The following is a 14,559-nucleotide window of genomic DNA, read 5'->3' as shown; positions in this document are numbered from 1 at the left end:
TCTACTGCGACGAACTGGGGTAGTCCGCGCACAAGCGATGAGCTTTAAAATTAAAGAATTTTAGCGGAATAATAATTTCAGTTTACTTTCAAAATAAATATAAATAAATAAACAAATTATATTAATTAGCAGCTACAGTAGCGGCAGTCCGCGACAACCTGACTTGTCGGCAAAAGAAGGAGGAACGGCGGCAAGAAACGGCAGAAATGGACAGACGGACTCGGGTGAAACCAAGCGAAAAATTTCGCCCTTGATCGAGGTCGGCGGTACCAACAGTCTGGCGGGTACATGTCGGTTGCCTCGGGTAAAAGCAACTGGAGAAACGGCAGCCAGGAATCGGACGGGTCACTTCGGCAAAACTGAAACAAAATTACGGCAAATTCCCTAGCGGGAGCAAAGGTAACAAAACAAAAATCGGTGAAACGGTTGAAAAGCAAACAATATTGCACCCTTAAAACTGACGAAACGGAAAGTAACTAAAAGCTCACCTTGAAGTTAACGGAGCGGTAGCCAAAAGTTCCAAAAAATGCAAAAAAAATACAACGGTACGGATGCACAATGAATTTAGGGCAATGATAGAGATTAACACGGTACTTATAGTATAAGAAATTCCGAGACGCTCGCGTACCTTATACTGCGTTCAAAAATTAAAACTTTTTTAATTAAATACTCGGCCTGTCGTTATCGGAAAAAGGGATATCAGACTTCAAGTTTTTTAAGCGCGCTTCTTGTGAGATAACACCAAACGATGGGTTTTCTGTACCTAACTCATTAAAATTAATTGTTACTAATTATACGCGCTTGATTTGCTGGACCGAAGTTTCGCAAAACTGGAAACCTACTTTGTAGCATTTAATCTTCTGTTATTAACATGTCACTCAATAGTGAGATAAAAAACCTCATCGGAATATCATTAACATATGTAGGTACGAAGTAAATTGTGTTTTATACCCGTACCTACCCTATCTCATCTGAAACCAAGTCATAGGAAGAAACCTCCTACTGAAAAGAGGAATCCACCTTAGTTTGGTAATAAATTGGAGAACGTTGACTATCTGTAGTGGAAGGACTCTATTTTCTTTCAATTAGGGAGACATCGGGGTAGGGCTTTCGTTTTGATTGTAATGTCTGTAGTATAACTATTGATGTCTAATTAGTCTTGAGCGCAATAATGGCAGTAAAAAACTAATCTCCTTTTAATGTATTTCCATTTGACGATTATGTGCTGCACGTACACCATCAATTTAAATAATCGAAGGATATTGAGCTCTTCCACCCATTCTTCCCGCATTCGGGGTAGTATTCGATCACCGTTCGACTGTAAAGGTCGGTTTTTCTGATAAACTTCTTACTCATTCGTACCGTTTGCATATTAGGTGTGACGTCAAACGAATTTTACATGCAATGTCATTAAAAGGACACGGCGCCGTACCTGTGGCGACGTCTGGCTTCGATCAATTCCGGTAAACAAACGCGTTTCATTTCAAATCAGCTGCAACCAAAAATGCTTAACTTGGCATTATCCTTTCGGTACCCAAAGCTATTCCTACAAGTTATAACTATGTAAATTAACGAGATGATGCTCTACCGACTATTACCACTACGGCCGGTAGTATTAAATCATTACTTTTCGGTAAATAACTTTGCCTTAAGTGAAAATGTTAACAGATATGTTTTCAGGATGATCCCAAATCCGAGAACATACAAATTTGGGCCGTGGACCCATGGACCCTATCAACACCTGTAAAATTATCAACCGCAAACGGTAAGTTCTAAATTACCTTCCCTTTTGTTTGGTCGATACTAATAAAATTACAGGCACTTTGCGACCGCTATATTTAATACAGAGGGAAGCTCATCAGACCAATTCCACAAACTCGGCCGAGAGTTATAAGGCGCTACGATCGCCCAGGGGCAGATCGTACTCACCGCCCAAAAGAAAAGTGGAGAACGTCACCAAGAACGAAGAAAGGGAAAGGTTTATTGCCGTCAGTAACGAAAATAATTACTTTCAAGATCTGCACAAAAGCGGTTCTTCCGATCTGATACGCACCAACGTGATAACGCAATCGGGAAGTACGTCCTCCTCAAACTCGGGTAAGTGTCCTCAAGTGATGATTGATGGTTTAACACGATTCTCTGCAGATGCATCGATCCGTTCCGGGCTGTGGCAGAAAAGTTTTAAATCCGCCATACCTGTACCAGTTAGTTCCGATACTAGGTTACGATTTCGCACGCGACACCAAACGGAGGTTCCCAAAGGACCAGTCTCGATACCGCCTCAATTTTATAGGTAAGTCATCTGGTCAACTCAGGGGTCAACTCAAAGCATGTTGACCTGTAAAAACAGCTATAATGTGTAATAGCCTTACTTATAGTCAGTAATGGAGTTACGTTCCATTACGAGCCCATTAACTACAGGAAAGCTTTTAAATTGATTTTCTAATGTTTTGTAATTAAGTAACACTGGCTATCCTATGGCCAATGCGTCTGTTTAGATTAGCTTCGCCGTTTTCTGCTAAGAAAACTTCTTTTTTGCGATGTATTGTACTCATTTTACAAATACTTGAATCAAGTAGGTACTTACTCGATTATTTTAGTCAAAAACTGCCTTCGAACGATTATCGTTTGGATCCTCACCTAAATCTAAAGATTGTGTTATTTCTAAACATAATAATCATCGCCCTATTTGAATAATTTGGTTTACTATGCCTTTCATTTTCAACCTCTTATCCTTCAAAGGTTGAAAAACAAACATACAACACCAACAATAGCATTAACATTGATTAAAAGATTATTTTTAAATCAATGCTGGTAATCATATCTTTTATTCATAGAGGTTTATTTGGAATCCTGTAAACTTTTATGTAAAACACTTCGTCTTTCTCAAAACGACTACTAAATTCATAATATGCGGTGACCAAAATTTATTTGGAACCCTTTTTTTACTTCAATTAACTTTTTTGTTTTGTTCCGATTTTGATAACGTTTGTAATGGGTTTACACAATCATTCAACCCTGTGATGTATCAGAAACGTCAAACTTAACGTGCAAGTTATCTAGCAAAAATTTTGCGTTATTTATTATGAGCAAAATGACGTTTTCTACAGATAACCTGCAAGTTTAGCGTTGGTGATACATCACAGGGATGATTATCATTAGTTCACTAAGCTCAGGAGGGTTTCGTTGGTTCGCAACGCGCAATAAACCTTTGTTTCTCTTGGCTATTTCTTAACGATTTTTGATAGTGAACTAATGATAATCATTGTATAAACCCGCCATTTACAGAGCTTTAGTACCCGGTCGATGGGAGATATCAGCTATTCTGCATTTCAATAATTACTGTACTGTAATTCCTGGAGAATGAAAGATGATCGTACGTCAACATTCAAGAGCTTAAAGTTTATTTAGCAGGTGAAAGAATTGCAGTAAGTTATAGGTAAATGACTTGAAGGGTGGTGTCAAACGATAAATAACAATAATAACTGAGAAAGGTGAATTTTTAACAAAGAAAATTACGGTGAGGAAAACCTAGAAAAATTTCAATTGTGTGATTGACAAGAGAGTTCTTCGCGGAAATCTACTTGCACACAAACGCCGGTCTTTCGATAAGACAGGACGCTACGTTCTCCAAGTTCTTACACGTTTTTGCCATTTGCTATACATAGACGTTTCTGGAACGTGAAAAAATCGTTTTTTTCTCAGAATTTTGAGACTATGAGCAGTGGCGTAATAACCTATAAGCCGACAAAGCCCGTACTTAGGGCGCCGGAATTTTATAGAGGCGAAAGAAGGGAATGAACAAAACATTATATGAAAAATCAAAAAATGCTCATTAAAGATTAACGTATCGTAAGGCCCCTGCGGCGCGCCGCGAGACAGGATACGTAGCAGTCTAGCACGCTCATAGATGGAGCATCCCCGCATCCAAGCGAGCCGGATATTTACCAGTACCACTCCGATAATTGAAACTTCTGAGCCACAGTGTACATAATAACATAACAAATTTTGAACCCTTTGAAGCAGATCCCTAGCGATATTGGGGATTTCTTCGAATCATTTATTGTTTCTGGATTCTGGATTACACTCTAATTTTTGCAAACCCTCAAAAGAAAAAATCGAAGTGGCGTAAGATCGGGAATACGTTTCTGGTGAAACTCGACTAGGGCTGCAATTGAAAAATTTTGCGGTTATTATCCTCCAACAGAACTCCCTAGTATACGAAAGTTCTAAACTATCTAAAATGCAATTTTTACGGCCCGTTATCTCTCCCTTTTTTGATTCCGAAATTTTCAAATTTTTTCTTATAGCTCCGTCCAGGAAACCCTGTATAACTACGTATTTATACAGTGTGTCTCAGATAAGTCACTACATAGGAAAACGGGGATGTATTTTTTCGCGAAGGATCCATGAGACCTTTGAAACGCACTACTCCAATCTCTTTTTAGCATCAGACAAGTGCAATAACGTACGTTGAACGCTAACTTCAAATACATATCAAACGCTTCGTGGATCCTTCGCGAAAAAATACACTAACTCTGTTTCCTTATGGTGCGTTCAACCTGGGACACACAGTATATTATACTGTACTGTGTGAGTACAAGAATTTCTCTCCATTTATCTTGAAAGAGGAAAAGTTGAAGTAGCGAATATTTTAGAAATCCCGATAGCCATAAAAGATTAGCCATCGGCGATAGGAAACGAATGCGGATGTAACCGTTTGTAAGGTGGTAACAATGTGTCGCATTCTCTCCGGGAAATATGACGTGTTTTGTTCGAGAACATTCTAGAATTAATACTGGTTTGGAAGTGTTCAAAAACGTTCGAGAAACAGGGGCGTATGCTATATAAGCAAATCGAATTGTGTTTCAGTCAGTTCCAATTTCAACGTCGAAGTATTAAATAGTTCGCGCTGTTAGAAATTGTATATATTTCTGTGATAAATAATAGTTTAACTGTTATAACACAATTCATTTCAAGACTGTCATAAATTTATTGTTAATTAATTGTAAATAAATAAATCACGTAATTAAATGTACGTTAGGGTACGCTTTATATTCTATGTCAATGTATTTATTTTATGTCTTGATAATTTCGTAAAAGTTGGTTTATTATTGACTACTAAAAAAATCATGTGTCTGATATGGGGCGCAAAATCCGATAGGGATTAGGGCGTTGTTGACCCTTAATACGCCACTGACTATGAGGTAGCTTTTTCCATTCTCATTATTTAAAAAAATGCCTTTGATACTCTCTAGAACTAACCGTTGCTGAGGAATTATGTTATTTTTTTATCAATTAGAAAGCTATACATTACAAATTTTGAGGCATAGTATTATTATATTAGATGCTCCATCTTCCTGTTGCTAAATAAAAGACTGGGCAGACACAATAATTTGATCATGGTGCGAACATACATAACGTAACTACTCGATGATAAAATGATTACCTATTTTAGATATTTATACCAATATTACTCGGCTCAAGAAAGACTTCTGTATATATCTATATCGTAACGTAGTTATCACATAATTGTTTTACATGAAAGTTTTAGCCTGCCTGATCAGAACTTAGATGGAGCACCAGCTATCATTGATAGTTTACTTGTAACATGCAGCAGTTATTATGAAGGAAAATGGGCAAATGGAGATTGAAGAGCTTCGAAGTGAAGCCTCTAAATTATTACTGAAGAGGCTTATAGCAGGAATTAACGAAGAAGCTTATGAAACCGGAGATGAAGGTCGTCCAAGCGAAAATGCGAGAGTAGTTATAATTATACAAAACGAAGAGTTTGCAGATGAGTCTGGTGATCGTAATGGGAATTCTATTAACACATGGATTGATGAAATGAAGAATAATAAGCTTGACAATACGCTAGTAAAATGTAACGACAATGTCCTCAATGCATTGCAAAAGGTCTGTAACGACTTTTACTGTGCAAGAGAAGAGTAGATATGTCCCAAGTGCTAGTAAAATGTGACCACAATCGATTAGACCGATTAGAGGTAGCTATTCTATCTTTGCATCCTGGATGAAGTACCGTGTGGAATATGCGGAAATCCAGTTGCTCCATTACTTCATATTTTTAAATGTAGAAAAAGCCGAAGACTTGCAACTGTCTGACATACCAATAATCATAAGAATTAAAGGAAAATACTTACTTTTAACTTTTAAGATCTGTCACGCTTTTATCAACATTTTAACAAACAGTCCTGGGCCATTATTGCAAATTATGCAAGAGAATGATTCAGCTTGGGAGATGTATGATGAGCTAAAGCTGTGAATACATGCAAAATGCATATCGTTTATTTTTGGTTGCACTCGGATGAGATTTTGTGCACTTTCGATTTTCAACATTTTGAAGCGATTAAACCCAATTTATTTTTGCGTATTTTGTTATTCTATGCTTTTACATTATAAACTTGCATATTTTACTTGCGTATTTACATTTGTGCTTGTTTTAATCGATTTTAATTTAAATTTTTAATAGATTTTTACGGATTTTTGTAACGGGCGCGATCATGAAACATACTGTAATAACCGAAGGGTAGATTTATTGATTTAATTGACGTTTAATTTCTTCATTTCTAAACTAAACTATTTTCTCTTTCTACGGTGTTGATTGGTGATATTGGGGGAGCTTTAGAAATTGCTCCTAATATTTTGTCGGCCCTTGCTAATGCACCTCTTATACCTACTTCTGTTGATGTAGAGAGAAGTTTCTCTGCTTAGTGCTTAAAAATTAATTCTTAGCGACAGGAGGCAATCATTCTTGCCATAAAACTTAGACAAACGTCTTATTGCTAGTGTTTATCTTAATTCCTTTGTTCTTGGAAATATGGAAGATGTATAATTTTGCATATGTTTGGATATCCTGTTTGCATATTTGGCACTAATCTTCTGCACATAAATGCGCATATTTTACCATTTTTTCGTGCATATAATTCACAGCTCTAAATTGATGACTTATTGAAAGCGAAAATAAAACTAATTTCGAATGAGATCACATTTTCATAACTTAAATTAATTATGCACTTACGATGAGAATGCTTCAATTAACAATCATTTTCGCCCTTTTAATAGTTTATGAGTAGGTAATAGTAGACTACATACGGACCTGGGAAGTGGTTTGTTATACCTACGCCGAGGGCTTTTTTGCATCTCTGTAATAGAGAAGATACCGTTTGCACAAGAACTCAAAAATGCTTTGACACAAGATAAAGCTCAAATTTGAATATAAACTTGAAAGCAGGAGTCTGTGGCTCTGTGTCATTGATTTATGAATCAATTTCAGACAAGTTTTTTTTATTGAATTTGCACACCTGATGGATGTTACAATGTACAATGTTTCAGCGTATGTTTATCCCAGGCTTTTAATTAGTAGGTAATTGGTAAATGAAGTACAAAATACAAAAACATGTTTATTATTTACATAGAAAAGTACTAACAGTTGACTTAAACTTGAAACTTGGCATAGAAACAGATTGATTTTTTAAATACCAACCCTTATGAAGTACTGATATTCATAATAAAAATATTTTCATATGGTAGGTATCGTTTTATACGTTTAGGTGATTACTGGTAATTATTCCTGAAACAATTCCTCAGAAACAACAACTTTCTGAGATTTAAGAAGGTTCTTTCTTCCTGCTAAGATATTCCTGTAGGTTTCTTACGAAAAATCGTCTTTAGCGATGAGGCGCATTTTTGGATGAATGGTTATGTTAACAGGCAAAATGGCCGAATATGAGACGACACAACTCACACGAGGATAAGTCCGTTCCTGATATGGCATGCAAACTAATTTCTAATAAATTCAGAAAAGATTGATCGGCAGAGCATGACTAAAACAGAACTGATAAATCAGTAATAAATAAAAGGTCGAAGGTAAAACAGGCTATAATGGTCAACGCGAGGGTCATCTGCCCTTTAGGTAATCAACCTCGACGAATCAAGCTATCGTCAAAGCTCTCGTCTGATACGACTTGGTTCAACAGACTATTGTGTTTCATTTTTTTTTACAACTATAGCGTTTATTGGCATTTCGTGGTGGTATGGGTGAGCCAGCCTGTATTATTATGAGAAAACGAACTTGTATCGATTCGTGGAGGTCAAGGTGTTCTGCTAAATTAATTTTTTTTTATCAGGGTTATTTACAGTATAGAATAACGGATTTCCACGCGATTCCTGAAAACCGATACAATGCGGGTTGTTAGCTATTCATTAGTGATGATATAAAAGAAATTACTTCGCGTTATTTAGATGGGAAATTTCTTTTTCCGTGTTTCTGCGTTTGGTATGTGCAATCTGCAAAAAAAGCAAGGGTAATTAATACCATCATCAACAGTTAAAGTATCCGAATTTTCACACTTTTATTTGAATGTTATCCATATCACCTTTTATCTTCATTTCTTCAAGTAAATTCTCTTTTTTCTTAAATTTTTGAGAATATTGTTGCCGAGGCTGAAATACTTACCAATTGTCTGCTGCTGACCGTAAATAATAAATGCTTTTCTTCTTAATACCTCGGCTTTTAGGGCCCTTATTCGCCTAGTGTAATGCTTTTCATTTCTCTGAAGTTGCAATTCGAGTTTGGAAGAGTGCCGAGGTGTCAAGCAATTCAAAATCAAATGCCTCAACTGCTTGCATTTTTTTTTGAACGGTTGGGCTTCAGGAATGATAAAAGTTTCCGTATTTAAGTAAACTTGTTTTGGAAAATTTTCAAACGTTCAAACGTTGAATCTTAGAAAAAAGCATCATACACATTCAAATGAGCCAATAAGTGATTCATACAATTTTAATTCATTTTACTAAAAAAAATTAGGTTAGGTTTGAAAGAATGCGATCGATGCCATCACGAATTTATGAACGATCAGATCATTTTTTTTTAATGAAAACTAGAGCATGTCAAGGTTCTGCCTGTAATAACATAATGTGTTTTACCGAGCATTTTCACATGTTTTGAAGGTTCACTATGGAAAAGTTTGCGAATGACTTCAATAATTGTGCATTGTGAATTATGTTCGTTTCTTTATGTTTGTCTATTATTATATAAGATAGCGATACTGGTTGGAAGGTCCAATCGCGCATAAATTATGGTCTTTTCTGCAGCTTTATGCCCCCCTTCTCAATATAGGTATTTAAAGTACAAAATGTATTATGGTTACAAAAAAAAATTAAAGAAAAAAGCATAATTTTTGGGTCTGAGATTGATTTAAAGAAACTGAATTAAAAAAATCGAACGTCAAAATAAAAGCCCTTTCAAACAAGCTATTACTCGATACCACTTGTCACTTAAAACTTTTAAGGGGGTGACAGAGGGTGAAAGGTGGAGTAATATTTGGATAGAAAGTCCCCCTTGAAAAATCTTTTAACGTGTCTCGGCGTTTTTCCTGTAATCAGTGGTTTTCGCTAAATCCGTGTGGGAAGTTTTCAAATGAACACCCTGTATAAAGCAAGGCGATTATGGAGACTCTTTTTCCTTAAATCTTTACACTCTTTTCTAATCCTACCGTGTAACGTGTTAGGGGTTACCCGATAGTACCAACCTTTGGAAGGGAGAGAGAAGGGAATGTATCGTATGAGTCGGCGTGTACTGAGGGAAGGAGGCTAACATTAAGTAAAAACCTACGGAAAAACTGCTGGAGTAGTATCTTCCCTTCGGCACCCCAGTCCTTCCATTCCCATCCTGAACATACAGGGTGTTTGGGTTAATTCAACCATACCTCATGGCATAAGAACTCGAAAAATTTGACTTTTGTCTTTCAGGAAAATGTATTGCCAATCAATTGCTCCTTATAACTTTAATATCAAGGTGAAGCATCAGGGAAGATTTTAGAGGATACTGTGTTGACTGAGACAAATTACCTTTCTTTTTTTTTAAGGTGAAAATTGCAACCAGAAATTATTGGTAAAAAATAAACACGGAAAATATTGAGGACGTCTCCTTGATACATTGCTTTTTATAAAATGGTTTAAATTTAAATGGAAACCTATGTTGACTCCGCAAGATTAAAAAGTGTGAAAAGACTGGTAACAAATTCAGGGGTTTCTTAAGATAAAAATACAAATAGAAAAAATACACAACATACAACAGTTTAAATGATAATAATATGTAACAACGTGGTCGAAGGACACGAACTAAAAGGGGACAAAAATACACCTAAAAACGAAAGAACTTGCGGCTGCTTACGGAGACACTAGATATGTTGGGAAAAGCTGGCGCCAGTAACTCTTGTTTCCCTGTTCGGGAGCCGTGCCCAAAAATTAGAAAACAGCCCTCTGGTGGTCGAGAAAGCCAAGGCTATAAAAAGAAGGGGGAAAATAAGAAAGATTAATTAAGAGGAGCATAAAAAATGTTTAATCTCGCCTGGGACTTTTCTTGAAAATGCAAAATAAATTATGACTTGGATAATAAATGCAAACTGTTTGCTTTTTTTTTGAAGGAAGTAATCTAGGGGAGGAAAAAGGGATGAGGGTAACAATCAATGATTTAAGTTATTGTGAGTCAGACTGCTTTAGGTGACTGCTTGCAAGATCTCACAATTACAACCGGCAGTAATAATGAATAATAATAATAATAAGTTGTTACTTTTCCTTTTTTTACATAGAGTTATAGGGAATTATTGGGATACAAACAATTTGTTTAACTACAGTATACTTGCTGTATATTGCTGGGTCCTCAGGCGATGTTAAGGGTGATGTGGGGGAGGGTAGAGGAAATAGGATGGAGAGTAGTGGAGGAACGAAATTTAAACGGTAGAGTATGTACAGAATCGCGAAAGGAACGATTAGATAGGAAAATAAAAACCATGGCACAAACGGATTTCCAGGATGCATTCTTAAAATCATATAAATAACTCCCACAACAGCTCTTGGAATGGAATGCCTTTGGTGATGATAGATTGAATTACAGATTTCGGGTGTTGATCCTTCTGGTCAGTAAAAATTTTAGGTTGGCAAAAGAAACGAGTACTAGCATAAACTCGTTTTTAAAGGTTTATTCTTGAACTTTAGGTTTAATGGGTGGGAAATCCCTTTTCACCTGCACGAAAATGAACGTAAATATCTGACTTTTTGCTAACAGTTTTCTTTATCGCAATTTTCCTTTTTACAGGATATTAGAGTATCCTTCTTTCTAATGTATTGCAGTGCATAGAGCGCGGAAAAATGTTTGTGGATATTAATGAATAGTACTTTGTTTATAACGCGGTGATGCAAATTGCAAATTCTGCTAAGGGTCGCGAAAACTAACATACACTTCTTTTTATTATAATACAAAATGGGAACTTATCTTTTTCGCGTAATTTTTTCCACTGAGGCAAAATGATAAATTCCAAAAGACTACTGGACACTAATATTGTCGCTCTGAATTAGATTATTTCTTCTCTTTTAGCTCGGTTTTCCCAAACGCCAAATTTAATTACTTAATAGGCGTTAAAGGTCGCTTTACGAAAACGCCATTGGTTTTCTCTGACTAGGTCGACTACTCAAAACCATCATCTATCGCTCTAACTAGTTTTACGAGCACTAATCGAATTTTTTGACTTGACTGACCAGAAGCGACCGCCTAATTTCGTACAAAGTTCATCCCCCCTCTCTCTAGACTAACCTTACTTAAAACGCCTATTTTATGATGGAAAGCAATGACGGCGATACTTCGTTAGCTTTAATTCGTTCACCAACTCTAAGGTTGTCTACAGAAAAAACTGAATCAACAGAATTTTACCAAGGCAAGCTTCATTCGCAGTGTAAGAAATGAAACATTATATTACCTCTTTTTATCGTGTAAAACGAAACAAATGTCCATGTCAAATGTGATTTAAAACAAAGACGCACATTACAAATATAAGCTATATTTGTAATGTGCGTCTTTGTGCACATTACAAATATAGCTTGCTGAACTACAATCGCATAATGAATATTTGTTTGGTTGAATATGGCCTAAGCTTGCAAACTTTTCCTTCCGCCTGTTGCAATGAAAAAGATCTCAAACATTTTTTACGTAAAGTAACTCTGTCATTACAATGCTCAATGTTTTTTTCTAGTGTGAGCAACAAAAATGACTGGTCTTTTTGACTTTGTAACAAGAGGTACGATACAAAAAATTAACCATGAAGAGACAAAAAAGTAAAAAATGCCTATTATCTGAAACCCATATAAAAATCTGAATCCCTCAATTTCTTGCACAGCAAGAGCTAGAGCTAGAGAAAAATGGCTTCGACTTCGCTCTCCGGTTTGTTGTAAGAGATAGTTGAAACCGCATGGAAGATGGGTCATAAACACTTATTTTAGTGCGAAGCGCGATAATTTCCCGTTATCTGTTTCAACAAGTTGCCCTTTATCTAAGTTTTATTCTCGGTCAAAAATTATTCGCCCCACTAAGTTTTATTCACAACTGAGATTTTTCGTGGAAAGGTCATACCGAAAGTGGGTGATATGACGCAGACATTTTCTTCGAAACGGGAAACTGCGAGCAAAGGTCTACTTATGCAAAACAGTTAACCCCACAATTAGCTGACACGCTTCAAACAATCGATCATGGCGTTACTTTTAGCCCACTAGTGAAGGTGCAGAGGCCACTGACACAGAGTAGATTAACCCCTTCTGGTTAAGAAGAATTTACTCTGTCCCATGTGGTCTATGGTGAAAGATGCTGAAACTACGATGAGACCGTAAGACCACTAACCACTTGGGCGATATTTGTCACTCACGCAATGTTTCTTTGTGTAAAGTGGCGTGTTTCATAGTTCTACAGGAGCTGTTGCTAGTCTGATCCTCAACTTTTCATTGTTAAACAACTCAATACGTGTTAAAGTGTAAATATACCACATATCGATTTACTGAACGGTATATATATTCTATATATAGGTCAACACACTTGTGTTTTCATTAAGTTACGGAAAAATCGATTGTTTTCCTCAGTATATGCGTACAACGCATTAACGGTTGAGACCAAGTTTTAAAAACAAGATCGATGTTGTAATATAGAATTACCATGCTTTACTAGACAAAGTGGAGGGGGAAACGGTCAGTTCAATCAATGCCGGTTTGAAAATTCAGTTTAGTACAAACTCGCAACTGAAATAGTTGACCAATTCGCGATGCCTTAAAAATGTTGTGCGAAGAAAAATTTGCGGTCACTCATAATTTGTGGGGTGTTAAGGAAGAGACTAAGTCGAAAGCTTGGAAGTCCTTCCCATCGTGTTGTAATTTTTGGTTTAGGAGTCGAAAAGTGGTCGACGTAACGCCACCGAAAATTAGCACACCGATTGTGGCCGTGGGGTACTTGCACGCGGATGACTTGTATGTTTCTCCTGTATTGCCGTGGTGAGACTGACAGGTTTCTTTTTCATTTCTAGAACAAAGACTCCCAGTCCAGAGGCGACTCCTGAGCGAAAGTCGATTTCGCAGCGCAGCGTGCTGGTCCGGCAACCGTTTTCTTCAAGTTCTGAAACATCCGAGTTATGTACACCACCGGCGGAACCACATCTTGCAACGAGTTGCACTCATAGCCTACAAGAATCGCCCCTGAAGTCTCCACGTCAGAGTGAAAGCTTCGTAGAAGTGGACAGTCCGAGATACCACAGCGAGAATTTTACCGTTATCGAAGATAGCGCACCAGATGTTTTAGAAGAAAATAAAACGTTTAGTCGTGCGCAATCGGCACATTCGCACTTAGACCGTGACAGTTTGAACATCATCGAAGAGCTTTATTCGGCGGATGCTCGAGTAAAACGCGAGGACTCCTTTGAAACTCACGATGAGTTTGAAAGTGATGAAGCCCATACCTCGCAAGAAACACTTAAGTCTGCACACAAAAATTATCCCGAACCGTTTTCTCTACCGAAAACCTTCATAGAAACCAAACTTTCCAAGTCTGAAATAAACATTCAAATTTCCCCAGAAATTTTACGCAAATCGGTGAACTCCGCACCTCCCCTCAATGACCTTATTCGCTACGACAAAAAAGAAACCACAGAATCTACGGTGGAGATCACCGTCCTTCCTGGCTCCCTCGCGGAGTACACCCCCAAGCACGAATGCCCAGAAGTGAAAACGCCCAAGCAAAAACCACCACTGACCAGACAGTTTTCGCGTAAGGGCTCCGTCAGGTCATCGAAGCGCGACACGACTCCCTTCCCCGACTACCTAAACCCATTCCCAAAGGCGAAGGATGGATTTCACGAGACCCTATCGCAGTTGGAGCATCCCGATTGGGAGGTGACCATGAAAGGGTTACAGGGAATGGTGAGACTGACCCGACATCATCCCGAGATTCTCGATTTGAACATGCACCCAACGTGCGTTGCTCTCGGGAGGCACATCCGAAATCTGCGCTCGCAGGTGGCGAGGGCTGCATCCTTGGCAGCTTCGGAAATGTTTTCGAATCATAAAAAACCCTTAGAAGTGGTAAGTGGAACTACTGAAAATTACCATACATGAATTATTCAAATTGCGGAAATGAAACCAGGGGGGTAATTGTGCGGCGCAGTAGTTTAACCTAGATTAATATTAGATGCAATAATAAATTGATGGGGTTCAAAAGGTATCAGTCTA

At 37.4% G+C, this 14,559-nt stretch overlaps 1 protein-coding gene across 1 annotated transcript in view; it reads left to right on the top strand.

The window, feature by feature from the left end:
* LOC116164599 overlaps positions 1 to 14,559 on the top strand; it is a 36,488-nt gene that overhangs the window by 21,222 nt on the left and 707 nt on the right. The window contains exons 8-11 of the mRNA XM_031478792.1: positions 1,681 to 1,765; positions 1,819 to 2,097; positions 2,146 to 2,293; positions 13,362 to 14,412. Coding sequence (XP_031334652.1) covers positions 1,681 to 1,765; positions 1,819 to 2,097; positions 2,146 to 2,293; positions 13,362 to 14,412 — 1,563 coding nt within the window. The remainder of the gene's footprint in view (positions 1 to 1,680; positions 1,766 to 1,818; positions 2,098 to 2,145; positions 2,294 to 13,361; positions 14,413 to 14,559) is intronic.

The sequence above is a fragment of the Photinus pyralis genome, unplaced genomic scaffold (genome assembly GCF_008802855.1).
Source record: "Photinus pyralis isolate 1611_PpyrPB1 unplaced genomic scaffold, Ppyr1.3 Ppyr1.4_LG2, whole genome shotgun sequence".
NCBI lineage: Eukaryota > Metazoa > Arthropoda > Insecta > Coleoptera > Lampyridae > Photinus > Photinus pyralis.
Note: the sequence above shows the minus strand (reverse complement) of the source record. Positions and strands in the feature narration are given on the sequence as shown.